This window comes from Peromyscus leucopus, chromosome 11 (genome assembly GCF_004664715.2).
Source record: "Peromyscus leucopus breed LL Stock chromosome 11, UCI_PerLeu_2.1, whole genome shotgun sequence".
NCBI classification, from domain to species: Eukaryota; Metazoa; Chordata; class Mammalia; order Rodentia; family Cricetidae; genus Peromyscus; species Peromyscus leucopus.
The window spans coordinates 55,303,971-55,319,713 of NC_051072.1; the positions used below are offsets into that span (position 1 = coordinate 55,303,971).

The window sequence follows — 15,743 nt, forward strand, 5'->3', positions numbered from 1 at the left end:
TTGTCCTATTTTTACATGTGTTTTATAACTGTAAGCTACTTCAAATACTTCTTGGAAGGCTTACTATTAAATCATAATTGAAAATGACTAAACCTGATTAAAGCATAAACAGATGTTTGATTAATGTACTAACCATCCGTCTCCAATATAGATCAATCCTAGAGATAATGGAGTCTCTTGATCATGACTTTCAAAACAAAATACTCAGGTTTCAGATTGCTGGAACTTGCCTTAGAAGATGAGTGATACACACACCACACACATACCCTACCAACACACACACTCACACACAACCACACACACTTACCCAACCCTACACACACTTCCAGGCACACACTGACTCACATACATCCCTTTCTTACAGAATGATTATGAAACTCATGTGTACCTGTCCTAAATGCACCCAAAGAGATGAACAAGACTGTGAATACCACCTTGTGACTCACTGAAAGCTTTCAAGAAACAGTTTTTACAGTGACCTAAGACTTTCCTCCACCCGGCACAGAGCCAACTGGGATGGCGCAGGTCAAAGGCAGCTGAGCTTCTCTCTGCCCCCAGCAGCCGAGTCTCTGGACAATGCAGCCTGGTTTCTGCAGGACCTGGGAAGCTTTGCTGAGCACCATGGTAATCTTGTAAGACACTGGGCCAAACCAGGGTCTTACATTTTAAAAATCCCAGAAGTGGTTTTCGACAACAGAAGCACCTCAGCCGCTTAAATAAGCATGTCTCTCTTCCATGTAAAATCACCACACAGCAAATATTCGAACAGCTCATTCAGCTACCAATAAATACAAATCGTCTTAGAAATCTGTTAGTTTTTACCTATTCCTTTGGATCCTGCAACTGTACTTAAAAATACACAGAAAATAATAGCTTGTCAGAAAGTGTGTGACTACATGATATACTTATTATGAAACAAACTGTTCTGAATGAAGTATGGAGCACTGAAACCAGGCACATGGGAGGTGTCTCTAGGACCTCACAGCAGCTCATCCCAAGGATGCTTAACAGTTAACTGAGCACAGTGCAGTAAGGGTTTCAGCTGAGTACTCTAAGAGGAGCTAGACTTCCAGTTCTGGAATCGATACAAGAATGAGCAAGTGGGCAACAAACAGTGTCTAAATACACAGGCCTAATGCTGCCACATTCGCCTTTGCTAACTTAGAGCAAACATATCAGCAGTACTTATTCACACCGCCATGTGCTATCAGGTGCGTGTTATATAACCACCCTTAACATCTGCATATGTGGCGCTAAGCCACCAAAGACTCAGACTTACAAGAGAATAATTAAAAAGCACATTCCTCACTGCTTTTTAAAGTTAAATTCAGGCTTTTCTATTGAAATAATTTCTATTTTTCCTAGTTCCTGAAATAGGCATTAGACTTCAAAAAAGAAGAATAGGATCTCAGCCAAAAAAGCCACATATTAGGTATTGAGACAGGGCTAAGAAAAATAAGTTAATAAAATTAACTTAAATAACTTAAAAATGCACATTCAGAACAGAATTGCAGCTTTTAGCCAGCGACACCTGAACCAAAGGCAAAGATCTGCCATGATTAAGGCAGGATTTTTATATACAGTACCATGTATCTGCCCCACCCACCCACCCACCCAGTTCGCTTAGCGTTCCCCTTTATTTAAAATGCGCTGCCAAGAGGAAATCAAAGATTCTCTAATTAAAAAGGAAGTCACATACAGTTCCTTCTGCTTTACGGAAAGTCTTCCTTACACCTATAACAGCGTTTGTTCTTTGGGTCTCCGTGCACTCGGTATAAGCGATGGCCGCAGCTGTCAGGGTGACAGCCGCTGTAGGGAACTACTCTCCTCCTCTGCTGGAGTCAGCCTGAGGGTGGGCAGCTTCCGGGGAAGAAGTTGAGGGCTCTGGCGGAGGTTGTCATCCATCTGTAGAAAGCACAAAGACACAACTGACTAGGGCAGAGGCTCTTCTTCGGTGGACGTGGCCTCCCCATCTAGACTACAGGTCGGAAGAGAACAGAACTGGATGTTTGCAGGACCGATGGAGAAACATTTCTCTGACAATTGTTCACAAATTATGACTGTCATCTCAAATACCAGCTGACTCAGTATCCGTGAAAAGCAATGTGGCTCATCCTTGTCCATCACAAAATTATAGTAAGTTCCACAAAAAAGAATACGCTGCTGAACCTGACCAGTGACTCACTTAAGACACCTTCTACAAGCAAGGGTGACCATGATACTTCTAATGTGCCCTGCTAATACCCCCACACTGAAGAACAGGCACAGTCCATCCTTTACGAGGCTCAGGAGAGAGAAGTCCCCTTTCCAGGCCCTAAAGCCAGTATCATGAACCATGTCTTCTTCTTCTAACACAGTTGTTTTTTAACTACTCCCCTTTTCCAAACTGAAAGTGGCCAGAATGCCATGCAACACCCCAGCCCCCCACCCTAGTTGAGAGTATGTGGACCAAAGGATGCTGGGGGAACTATGGCAAGGACAAGTTCTTTAGGTCTAATCTAGAGGTCTTTCAAACACTGATCACTTCTAAGCCAATCTTGGAGAAACAATTAATAGGAAGTATATTAAGAAATATAAGCCTTTCTTCTTGCCGGGCGGTGGTGGCGCACGCCTTTAATCCCAGCACTCGGGAGGCAGAGGCAGGCGGATCTCTGTGAGTTCGAGGCCAGCCTGGGCTACAGAGTGAGTTCCAGGAAAGGTGCAAAGCTACACAGAGAAACCCTGTCTCGAAAAAAAAAAACCAAAAAAAAAAAAAAAAAAAGAAATATAATATAAACCCAAGAAGTCCAGAGACACAGACTAGTCCCCTGGGACACCAGCATTAGTCTCCAAACCCCACCTTCACCCCAGAGCACGACAGAAAGTGCAAGATGAGGGTACTGGTGTTGAGTTCTCTATCAACATCACTTTTTAAAAAACCTGAAAGCAGCCGGGCGGTGGTGGCACACGCCTTTAATCCCAGCACTCGGGAGGCAGAGCCAGGCGGATCTCTGTGAGTTTGAGGCCAGCCTGGTCTACAGAGTGAGATCCAGGACAGGCACCAAAACTACACAGAGAAACCCTGTCTCGGAAAACAAAAACAAAAACAAACAAACAAAAAAACCCCCAAAAAACCAAACTTGAAAACTGCTGCCATCAAACCACAAAAAACAAGAGAAAATAATATCCTATTACTCATTCAATAGACAGGCTGTTCTCAGAGCTCTGCATAAATGCAGAATATTTAAAACTCCCCTTGTTTTCTCAGAATGCTTTCAAAGCAAGAAAGAAACATTTTAGCAAAGTATGTGTGTGTGTGTGTGTATGTGTGTGCACGCACATGTGTGTGTAACGCTTGCAGAAGACAGAAAATAAAAGGCTAATTTTTATTTTTCAAAAGGAAAAAACCATGACCAGAGAACAACTATAGCAAGCAGAATTTACATTCCAGCAAGAACTGTTTTTCAAGCATTATTCTCTCTCTGAAGCTCTAGATTTTACTATAATTGTGAACAGCGGTGGCTAAGAAGAGCCGCTGCCCTACTGTGCTTTACCAACCATCACACACTTCCTACAGAAGAGCAGATATGAACACCTGCTGGTCTTACAAGACTTTCACAAGCTGAGAAAGACCCAAGGTGGATGTGTATAAAGTAGTGATTGAGCTCCTAATTTTACCTTCTGCCTGTGTGGGTATTTCATAGTTCCCATGCCATATCTGTCATGGGTTCCACACATATAGAAAATGGAAACTGGCTGGGTGGTAGTGGTGAACACCTTTAATCCCAGCACTCAGGAGGAAAAGGCAGGTGGATCTCTGTGAGTTAAGAGGCCAGCCTGGTCTACAAAGTGAGTTTCAGGACAGATAGAACTGTGTAACAGGACTGTTACATACAGAAACCCTATAAGAAAGAAAGAGAGAGAGAGAGAGAGAGAGAGAGAGAGAGAGAGAGAGAGAGAGAGAAAGAGAGAAAGAGAGAGAAAGAAAGAGAGAGAGAAAGAAAGAGAAAGAGAGAAAGAAAGAAAGATAGAGAAAGAGAAAGAAAGAAAGAGAGAGAAAGAGAGAAAGAGAGAAAGAAAGAGAGAGAAAGAGAAAGAAAGAAAGATAGAGAAAGAGAGAAAGAGAAAGAGAGAAAGAGAGAAAGAAAGAAAGAGAAAGAAAGAAAGAAAGAAAGAAAGAAAGAAAGAAAGAAAGAAAGAAAGAAAGAAAGAAAGAGAGAGAGAGAGAAAATGGAAACTATGTTAAACAGCCTTCCCATTAGATGAGTGAGCTCCTTTAACCACACTTAGCACTTTGCACACATCTTCATAGGATGCATATTGGACCAAACAAAGAATAGAGCCCAGCGGGCTCTCCCTCACACTACAAAAACTTGGACAGTAACGAGACACTGGAAACACAAGGCCATCCAGAGAACAGCCGTGATGGCCTGCACATCCTCCTGGTGACACACAGTCTCATTTGGGAGAACAATGAACTGCTACAACACTCATGTGGAGGCTCATGTCCCCGTGTCTACAGTTCAAGTCTCCGCCCTGGACCGTCTTCAGCCAAGACTTCAGGCAGGGGGTGAAACTGCTCACACCTTCCCATCTGTGACCTGGGGACAGTTACCGTATCTGCTCATGGAGCTTCTGGGAGGCTTGTGGAAGCTAACCCCTGTGAAGCTCTTTACCTTGGTGGATGTGAAAGCGAGCGAGTCTATCACGCACTTGGGAAGAATCCGCATGGCCCTTTCCCATGCTTCCAAACAGAATCCTCCTCAAATCTTCCGAGGTTGGCTCTCTCTTCTACCCAGTTCCTCAAAGTCTCACACACTGAGAATCTCCACAGTGACAAGCTAACCGAGTTGGTGAAAACACCGTAGACTACATTCAGGACAGAGAAGGCACGTGAGGGAAGGAGACAAATACGTTCCTGATAAAGAGGAGGGCAGGAGTGCCGAGACCCTGCAGAAAGGGATTTCGGGACAGAGCAAGGGCAGCAAGCAAGGCTTGCTTCAGATCTGCTGTCTTTAGAGGGAATTTTTTATCTCACCCAACTTGACAAATGCAAACTACACAGTAAAAGGCAGACCCAATACAATGATTCAGATTTCCCTTGGTACGATCGGGCCGCCGCTGGCTTCAAAACACCGTGTTAAATAGATCTCCACTCAAAGTATATATAAACAGCCTTTTGAAAAGTAAACTCTTTAAAACTAAGAGGTTAAAGTGAACACACAGCCCAGAGAACAGCGTTCCCACAGAAAGGAAAAGAAGGACTGAGGTAACTCGACCTGACCTTTTCAATTAGGTTGGACTCCTTATTTACAAGTTGGGTGAGTTTCTGCAGGTTGGCGTCTATCATTTCTTGTCCAGCTGGAGAGATGCCTGAGAAGCCAGGAGAGAAATCAGGGAAAGCAAGGAAACTTTGAAAGACTTCAAGCTATTTAAGATTGAAAAAAAAAATTTTTTTTTCCCTTTATCCACCCTCCCAATTGCTCCATGCCCCACCCTGCGCCCGCAAAAGCAAAAGAGAAAAATAGTTTGGGTTCACGGATAAAGTCAGGAGGGACAGCAGTGCTCTAGGAAAGCAGAAAGGAAAACACTGATGTGATCTTGGAAGACACTGAGCCACACGACATGCACTCGGCTACAGGGTTAGTAACGGCAAGGTGGTCTCAAGAAGATGCTGCCCGCTTCCCTAATCACTACACACAGGCCACTGGTTATAACGCTAGAGGCATCTTGCTAAAGTAGCAATTCCCTACCAGCTACTCATCAGGCACCCAAGACATTTAAAGGGATTTTTAAAGCAGAGCCTTCTGGGATCGATCCCGGGACATTTTAATTTGGGAAGTATGGAAGAGCTGCCGTCAGGTTGGCTTGTCACGGGTCCAGAGTCACAAGGTTGGGTGTTACTTAGTTCCCTAACTTCCCGTTTCCTAGACTTCCCTCTAGGTAAAGCAGATAATCCACCACAGAAAAACAGCCTGCCACCTAAGCCAGCTATCTCCTAACTTCTGTTTCTTAGGAGGACAACTTCAGCCACCTCCACAGATACAAACACAGTGTGCCCAGTCCCTTAAGCACAGGCCCCGGTCACAGAGAATGCCATCCTAAGTGCCAAGAGCCCTCTACTTACTCTATCTCCAGTTTGGTGCAATCAGTTTTCAAGGAGAATCATGGGAGTGTACCTCACCAAAGTCAATCTGCTACTGTTTTCTGTTCATGAAGGAAAATGCTAGAAGCAGCAGGTAAGAATCATTTAGAGTGACTGCCTGTTTGCATGAAGATAAACACTACTTTTTAGCAGGGACTCTACACATGGGGTCTAATCTTTTAGAGGAAAACGACTCACTTGGGGGGTGGGGGCAGTACTTTCCAAGAAGAGTCACAAACATGGAAAGTCCAGAGGATGGTGAAGGTCAGAGGTCTCTTTCTCCATGGAAATAAGAACATGGCGGCAGACAGAATGGGCAAACCACCAGGTCTTGAAGCTAGGAACCAGAATCTAAGGCAATCCACAAACGTGTTCTACTTCCGCACCGCCAGGAGACTATTAACATAGTCCATCTGAATAGACATTAGCTAAAGGAGAGCCGACTTACCCCCAGGACCCCGCCTGAAGTAGCAGTGGAGGATGTCGTCACAGAGGCGGCACAGGTTGGAAAGCTGTTTCAGATGCTCCTGCAAGTGAACTTTGGGAAACCGCACTTTATAAAGTGGTGCAAGAAAGCCAAACACGTAGGCGTCCAAGGTGCAAGGCCTGGAAACAACGGATTCTCTGTCAGGAGCATCGGAGGGAAGCCTGACTCGGACTGTATTTTAGAAGTTCTCTTCACACTATCTGCCGAGTCGAATAGGCAGCGTCACGTTTTGAATGATCTACCACCATTTTTTGGTTTCCAAAAGTGAGGCGGCCAGAGTTTTACCTTCTAAGTAGTTTTAAAAATATTCTCGCCATTTATTTTAGTCAGAGGAAATTGAGGTCGTAAACTGCAAACGTTATGAATTGGAAGCAGAGTGGGAGGAATTTTTGATATGTTCACAGCCACATATGCAGCATGTTAAGCTAATGTAAGATTAATGTCAACAGAAAAATTTCCTATAAAAGCCGAGAAAGTCCAGGGCTAAGAACTGAACCCGGGGCCTCAATGCACGCTGTTTGAGAGCTCCGCCACTCGGCTATACCCCCAGGTCCCCTTCTGAAGTGAAAAACTGATCTTTTGGGGGATGGGAGAACTAACTGGCTTTAACTCACATCTCACTGAATATACCCGCACAACATATCAAAATGACTCTTTTCTTACATAATAAAAATGATAAGTTGTATTTTATACAGTAAATAAGTATCAACAGTCCACACAAATCCAATACCAACCACCAGTCCTGGGACTGAGGGACAGTTGGGTGACTTCCTTCAGGGTGCTCCTCAAGAAGGGCATGGTAGCATGTGTGCATCACACATGGCAGTGGCTTCATGATCAGGGACATGCACTAGATGGCCTGTCGGAGGAGGAAGCCCAGTGGCCATTGAGGCAGGGCCTCACTCAGAAGGTCCCTCATCTTCTGCAGCAGAATCACTGGCCCCTACTTTTCTTTTCTTTTCTTTTTTTAAGGGATAAGAGATAGCTTATTCTACAGCCAAATATGAGTGGCCATGGCCCAGGGATACAGATTCAGGTCACTCTAAACAGTGTTTCCCACCATGGCAGCATTTTCAGGAAGTTTTTATAGTAACATGGCAGAGAAAGCCACAAATCAAGCATTTTTCAAATATACTGGTGGAAACAGCAAAATGGTGAATTACAGCAAAATGACTTTTAAGGGAATTTACTCACGTGTCGCCAAAGAAAAACTGAGATGTGCCCAATCTGTTTGACAGGAGATTCAGGCACTCCTTGGCATCTCTGTATATCTAAAAAGGATGAAGGGCACTTTGGAGGTAGCATCTCTAGGGAAGGCCACCGGTCCCCTCTCCTCTCCCTTCCCAACGGGGCTTGCTGGGAGAATCCCGTACCTGGGCTTCCACTTCCTGGAGGTGGTAGAGGGGTGGGTTTCCCCTCGTCAAGAGAATCCTGTTCAGTGCCCCTCTAGACATCCTTCCAGGCAGGATCAAACTTAGAGGGAACGGGATACGGGAGGCAAACCACGGCTTTGTCACAGCAAAGTAATTGTCGTTCTCAACCCAGAAAGTGTGAAGCTGCAAAGGAAGGGTAAACAGTTACAGGGATGTTCTTCTGCTAAAACAAACATCACTCAATCAATGTGACAGTTTTTCATAAAGGCCTTTGAAGAAAGTAACTTCATTTAAATTTCCAGATAAAATGACTCAAGGTAAAATGAAATGATTTTAAACCTATGAATTTTGTTGACTGCCGTATCTCAACACCTAGAATAGAGCCTAGCACATACTAAGTGCTCAGTAAATATTCACCGAATGAATGAACTTCAATATAACCAATTCTATCCATGGAGCAAAGTTTCATCTTCCATTAGTGGTGTTTATTTAAAAAACAATATTATGCTGGGGTGGAACTCACCGGTAGAATGGTTCCCTAGCCAAGCAAGCAAACAAATCAACCAGACTATCACTTCAGTGGGAAGTTAAAAGTCTAAGAGAATCCAGCTTTGTCAGATATAAAAGATCAAGGCTAAAATTCCTCTAAGACCCTCCCACTCTTCTGTTCTTTCTAAACAGACCACAACATTCTCACTAAGTCACGACAAAATGCTGCAGTATCCAGAAACACTCACCACGGCAGGGAGAAGCTTCTCTTCTAGGAGGGCAATGTAAGCCAGGGTATCTGCCCCTTGTTTTGCTGAGAGTTCACAGTCAGCATTATATTTCTATTCAAAACCAAAACAAAACGTCTCAGAGGTCAGAGAACATCCCACGGACAAGGAAGCTAAGCAAATTAGAACTCCGATTCTCCCTCACAAATGTCAATCCTGACATTAAGAGGGGGGTAAATACTAACCCATTGAATACTGTTCCTTAATGCAAAGAGGGTTCTCAGCACCACACCATACACAAAGTGAACAAATGCTGCCTACAGTTTGCCGGCTGACTTCTATTGCTTGGACACTCATTAATGGCCTTTGTTCAGAGTATGGCATGTGGTACAAAGTCCACAAGAAGCAATTATTTTTAATGAGAAAGGAAAAAACATATAGTTCTTCCTAATGTTTTTCTGCATACAAAAGGAAACTCTTCAATTTAGAATATGCTTACATTTTAATGATACAGGGTTTTTTCCTTAGAGTACTGACAAACCAATTATAACTTTCATGCTTATATGAATCTTTATGTTTAGACATCACAGGTTTACTACATAAATATTTACACTTTCGCACATTTTAGATGCACTATTTCATAAAGTCTATAACTATCAGATAAGTGCTTCTTAAAAAGTAAAATACAATTCATGGTAGAGTGCTTGCCTACCAGTCACAAGATCCCAGATTCAATTTCTAGTACAAAAATAAAACAAAACAAAAGAATAAATGATCAAATAAGTTGTGATTTGGTAGGAACTCAGGTGTCAAACTTAGCATGAAATGTATAATAACAACGGGAATAAAGTGATAATGTTATCAACAAGAGTAATCTTGAATAACTTAAACTGAATCTTCTTATATTATTTCAATAAATTCATAAAAATATACAGTTATGTACTTCACTATGACTTCCAAATCACAATAAAATGCATGCTTTATGGAAGCAAGTCTTTCTATCACTGTTGTCAAAATCCAGGCATTCCCAGTTGGCCAAAGAATTGAAAAAAATAAAACCACCTTATAATGAATTAAAAATAAAAGCCAGCCCAGTGGCTTTGAACACCTTTAATCCCATCACTCAGGAGGCAGCAGCAGGCAGATCTTTGTAAATTCAAGGCCAGCCTGATCTACAGGGAGAGTTCCAGGATAGCCAAGGCTTCACAGAGAAATCCTGTCTTCAAAAGACCAAAATCAAAACCAAACAAACAAACCAAAACCAAAAACCTGCTGGATGGTGGCTGAGCACACCTTTAATCCCAGCACTCGGGAGGTAGAGGTGGGCTGATCTCTGTGAGTTCAAGGTCAGCCTGGTCTACAGAGTCAATTCCAGGATAGCCAAAGATAGACAGAGAAACCCTTGTCTCCAAAAATCAAAACCCAAAAACAAACAAAACGCCATAAAGGATGCCAGGTGTGATGGGTTGCACCTATAATCCTAGCATTTGATGGCAGTCTGTGCTGCATAGTGGCAGTCAGGGTACAGTAGAGCATAACCCAGTCTAAAATAATAATAAAGAGTAACATGCAGGAAACTATCTAGTTCTTCAAAAGGAGCCACCCACCTGTTTTCTTAAAAAGTTTAGTATTTTTGCAGGCTGAGAAACAATGCTGTCTTCAGTTGTCAAAATTGGCACATCACCTATAATCAAAAACCGTTTACACACAAGCAAACATCCTGATTTATTCTGAAGATTACAATACCTTAAAAAGTATACCAGTTGCACATGGGAGAGTGTGTGCTTGTAGTTTCACAAGGAGCAGTTCTGGAGAGCATTTCTCTTGTTTTCCACCGATTTGGTTTGCACTTTGAGTTATTGCTCAGAGTGATCAAATCACAACCAACCCAGAGCCAAGATCATTCTAAGAAGCTAACACACCCGAGGTACTCGAGGGCTAGATACCCACGGGCTTTCAATGCAAGACGGGGTGCCAGTGTTAAAAGAGCAGGAAGGGGCGTGTGAAAGCGCATACTGTACCTCTGGGACCTCTCCAGGTGTTATCTATAATATTGACTTTCAAGGGCGCGCCAGAGAACTTGGCATAAGCCTGAAACAGAGTTTGCAAAGAAAAAAAAGACATTTTAGACGGAGCAGTCATGCAGGTCTGCAGCGCGGCTCTGACAGCTGCTGCAACCGCAGAGGCCGAAGGCTGCCCGTGCCCCTCCCGGGTCTGCAGTCGGGGGACACCCGGGGCTGCAGGAGGGCTTGAGGATGCCCGGCGAGCGGGCGAGCGGGCGGGCGTGCGTGCGTGCTTCCTCCCACCGCCCGGCCCGCGCAGCCAGGCCGGCGCGAGCGGACGCCTGCAGGGGGCCCGCCCGTGCCCAGCGGAGCCCGCAGCAGCCAGCCCGGTCCTCCCGCGCCCCGGCCCGCGAGGCGCCCTCACCAACACCACCAGGGACTCGCTGTGGACCGAAGGGAGCCCCCAGCCGCCTCCCCAGCAGCTCAGCTCCAAGGGGGCCGCCATCTTGCCGGGGCCCGACCTCCGTCACCCGGAAGTACTCCTGCCGCCCACTCTCCCGCACGTGGCATGGCGGGGGCGGGACGAGGAGCAGGGGACTGAGTGCTTTGGGGCTGCGGACCGAGGCCGCAGGGACAGCGCCAGGCCAGGCATTGGAAGAGAATTCAACAGCCAGACTAGGGGCTCAGAGGACTGTGCCATCCGGGAAGCAGACCTGCTGGGCATCCTCAAAGCATCTATGACATGCAGTATTGCTGCCCACATCATTGCACCTAAATCTGTAAAACGACTCTTCACTCTGCCATCCGGGAAGCAGACCTGCTGGGCATCCTCAAAGCATCTATGACATGCAGTATTGCTGCCCACAGCATTGCACCTAAATCTGTAAAAACGACTCTTCACACAAACATAGTTTAAAATGGCATGGGGGCGGCTGGCACACGGTCGGCCCTTGTCGTGTTCAGTCTTTACCATGGGCCGTTGCCTGCCTTTCCAGTCTCAGTTTCGGTTGCCGTTCCTCTGTCAGCGTGATCCAACCTCATTAAAAGTTAACCCCGTTCTGAAGTTTAGCGGAGGACTCCTGCCTGCCCACAGTGCTACTCCTTTAATCCGGAATAGCTTTCTGCTCCAACTGCTCTCCCCAAATGGAGTTCAGTGGGGCTGGAGAACGGGCTCAGCTAAAGGTACTAAGGACTCTTGAAGACTTAGCTGACTTAGCTTGGTTCCCAGCACCCAGATGGTGCTCAGTGGAACTCCAGTTCCAGGAGATCTGGGGCCCTCTTCTGGACTACATAGGCACCAACTGGGCGTGCATGGGTGCATATCCATGCATGCGGGCAAAACATAGACATAAAAGGATTTTTTTTTTTTTTTTTTTTTTTTTTAGTTAAACTTATCTTTCACAAAATTAGGAACCCTTCCGGCTTCCTGCAGCTCCTTGTAGGCCCTTGGATTTTGCTTCTGTCTGAGTCACAGGCTTTGTGCCTCCCACTGTACAGAGGCTCTTCCAGGAAGGGTAGGTCTGGCTTCGTAGGTGTGGGACCAATGCAGACAGACACACAGGTTCTTTGCTTAGAAAGCCTCAGCTCACCAACTGCTCTGCTGTTGCTGTCTTGAAATCTTAATCTTGGCATAGAGGACTCCGCATTTTTATTTTAGACTAAGCATTGTAAATCATTCACCCAGTCTTGTCTATGGGCCTAATGGGCATGTACTAAATGTTTCATAAACATTAAACCTGCTAATTTCTCAGAAAAACCATTAAAGAGATAACTTGGCATACTTTCTTTCAGAAGTAGGACCTGGGTGCTGTGTGGTTTTTATAGGCAGCACAATAGCCTTTCCGGATTAGCTTCTCATTGACACACCTCTGGGCTTTCTCTTTGCCTCTGTCACGAGGAGATGCTTGGGTCCCCTTCAACTGAAACCTCTGCAAATTTCCGCAACAGTAATATTCAGCAATGTTTGCTAGATACTTCCTTAGCACTGCAAAATCGCAATGCTCACCTGCTATGGTATTTTTTAAAGATTATGTTTCAAAAATAAGATATCCCAGAAAGAAAAGACATTCCACCCTAAGAATCCATTAGTCACACTTTTCAAGTGGGAAATGCTTAGTGGATGTACAGTTGAAACTAAATAACACATTTACCGAGCAGAAACATCTGAGACCGTAGAAGACTTTGGAGGAATAAAAATATAATGAGACAGGGAGTCTCTTCTTAGGAGTTTAGAGTCTACAAATCGGACATCACACACAGGTAGGTATAAAAAGATATTGTTGGGCTGGAGAGATGGCTCAGCCATTAAAAGCTGAGCTCACAGCCAAAACTATAAAAAGTCACTGTCACCAGTAAATTTAGAGATATATGTAAAATACTAAAAACAAAATGAGGAACAGTGTATCACTGTAAGGTTGTTGGAGGGTGTCTGGTTCATCTTCAATGTAAAGAAGGTAATTTAACTTTCTGATTTAATGTAATAGAAACTTCATGCTTTGAGAAATAAAATTCCAAGCAATAAAGCTCAGAGTCTGTGTTCTAAAGCAAGGTATTTTAAAATAATCCTACAGTGAGAATGTGGATTCTCTGAGTCTTGTTGGCAATTGGGGTAGTGGGTGATCAGAACCCTTTGTGGGCACATAGTATGGCCCTTTCTCCCACCACTCCCACTGATGATGATTTAATTTGCAATATTGTTAAGTTGAGGCAGATAACAGCATCTTTTTTCATCTGATAAGAGAATTCTTTCTTAGAAGTTTATTTGTACCTAGTTGCTGCAATTCCTCCTGAAAGTCTATATCTGCTAGATTGAATAATTGAATTTTAAAATACCAGTGAACCTGATTGCACAACCAGGCTGCATATTGTTCCAGACAATGACAAAGAAAGCTCAACCCATCAGAAATCATGCCTGGTATGGGTACTTGGCTCCGGTGACTTTCCTGGCTGTTAAAGTGGTTGTTCCGAGTTCATCAAAATCGTAATTTCAGATTCTTCCCAGGCAAAGCATTCTCGCTATCTGCAAAGCATTCATGTATGGGCAGGATAGCCTGGACCACAGCTTTATAATGACTCTTCCAGACCATGTTTTCCCTGAACAGTTTTGTTTTTCAGAAGATGCACATTAAGTGGCTTCATCTGAACTCAGAGGACCCGACCTTGGCATCTAGTTCTATTGCTCATGTGTTTCTTAGTTTTACTTGGGGCTTTGATACAAGTTCTGTTGGAATCCCTGTCCACCCATTTCTGTGACCAAGATCTATGAAATAGAGCTGCTGGCAAGGAAACAGTTTGTGATAAATGATCATGCAGTGTGGTCCCTTATGGGAGAGTTAAGCTGAACATCCTTGAATGTCCCTTAGTTTGTGTTCAGATATAGAAATCCTTAAGGAGAAAAATCCCATAGAAAATAGGTCAAGAGAACTGTGTTTTTTCTTGGCTTCTAAATTTGCTCTGAATTGTGAGCCAGTTATTACTTTGGTTCCGTGGCTCTTCAGTTATAAAGTGGGGAGGTTCTTTTAGCTCTGAGGCACTACCATTGTATGTATAACAAACTTTTATTAATAACTGATATTTATAGAGCAATTCCTACATACCAGAGTTGTTTTCAGTATGTGACATAACTCTCTTGGTTTCATAATAGCTCCATGAAGCAGTTCCTGTTATCTCTCCCAGCTTTGTGGAGAGATATTAACATACAAGGATGTTAGTTAACCTTCCCAAACTTTCACTAGGTGGGAGAACAAGGATTTTAACCCAGGCAATCTGCTTTAAAAGCCGAAACTCCTTCTTAAACAATGTTACAATGCCTCCTATAACCTCCCAAGAAATCCATTTGAAAGTCTATTTTTTGTTTGTTTCTTTGAAGGTACTTGATTAAGATCTTTAAAAGTCTCCCTTGTGACACGATACACACATTATTACTTCTTTAAGCAATGTTTAACATTAAGCAATTGAGCAAATTAGTTGAACAATTTCTGTGTACCTAGCACGTGGTAAGACAGTGAGGCAATAAAAACTGGCATTCACGTTTCAGATGAATAGTTGGTGAAATAAGAACTCTATGTTTGAGCTAACTAAATACTAACAAGATGTACCATTTTGTCAAGACCATAAGCCTAATGTTGCTTTAGACAAAGACTTTAAGTATCTTTCCATGCTTGGAAAAGGCATAATGGAGGGAGCAGGGTGTTGATGACCTTGAGTCATGAGTCTATTGGGCTTAGTTTAACACAAAGGAAAGAAGGCCACTGAGCTAAGCTAGATGAGTGAAGATGTGACCTAGAAATGGGGGTGTCTAAGCAGGAAATTATAAGCGGGATAGTGATGGGAAGGAGTGATGCTTAATTAATGGGTACCATGATTGGAAGTTGTAGGAAAGTGTAGTTTTGAAGGATGCAAAGGAAGACTAAAGCATCTGAACAGAACCAATAGATCCCCAGTCGAGGACAAGAGGAGTAATAGAGCTGTTTCACGAACATAACAGGAGGAGAAGTTTTATGAATCCATAAATTGCATCAAATGAAGCAAAATGGGCTGGAAAATGAAATGAGGACATACTGCAGAATATCATGAAAGTGATGCTGTTAGAAATCAAAGTGCTTGGGGATTACTAGAAGAAGCAGTACAAAGAGTGGGGGTGGGTAAGATCTTGAAGAACAAAAGAAATAAAAAATCAGACTCTTGTAGAAGATAAAGTTTTTGAAAGAGTTGACAAGATAGATTTATATACAAATGAAGAAAGAAATGGCCATTGTGAGCAAAGCCTGCAATACTGGAAAGAAGGAGAGGATCCTAAGAGTTGAGGGGCCACTGTTCAGAACTTGAGCTGTGAGGCTAACACTGGAAACGAGTGGCATGATTTCTCCTTAACACTAGGAAAGCTTGAAGCAGGAAGACAGGATGCTGAGTAAGCTCGAGTCACACTCCTTCAAATTTTTCTGTTATGATAGAAAGAAAAGGAACCTAAGAGGGAGAGAGAGGTTGGGGAGAGGAAGACAGAAACAGAAACAGACTGGAACTATCTCCAGGGAATTAGTT

General features: G+C 43.6%; 1 protein-coding gene across 4 annotated transcripts; it reads right to left on the reverse strand.

The window, feature by feature from the left end:
* Positions 1-1,312: 1,312 nt before the first annotated feature.
* Mtx3 (metaxin 3) lies at positions 1,313-11,253 on the reverse strand. Of its 4 annotated transcripts, none has more exons than XM_028892832.2 (9): positions 11,128-11,252; positions 10,722-10,791; positions 10,308-10,384; positions 8,722-8,814; positions 7,985-8,167; positions 7,806-7,882; positions 6,573-6,730; positions 5,264-5,352; positions 1,313-1,905 (listed from the first exon to the last, which is right to left on the reverse strand). In XM_028892832.2, exons 1-9 carry the CDS (start codon positions 11,206-11,208, stop codon positions 1,795-1,797), a joined length of 939 nt encoding a protein of 312 aa, XP_028748665.1. In that variant the 5' UTR covers positions 11,209-11,252; the 3' UTR covers positions 1,313-1,794. The 4 variants fall into 4 exon arrangements, 3 of the variants coding, with proteins under 3 accessions (XP_028748665.1, XP_028748667.1, XP_028748666.1); XR_005092439.1 differs by lacking the exon at positions 1,313-1,905 and adding an exon at positions 6,107-6,205 and having other exon boundaries at positions 11,128-11,253; XM_028892834.2 differs by lacking the exon at positions 5,264-5,352 and having other exon boundaries at positions 1,814-1,905; positions 11,128-11,253.
* Between the last annotated feature and the right edge of the window lie 4,490 nt (positions 11,254-15,743).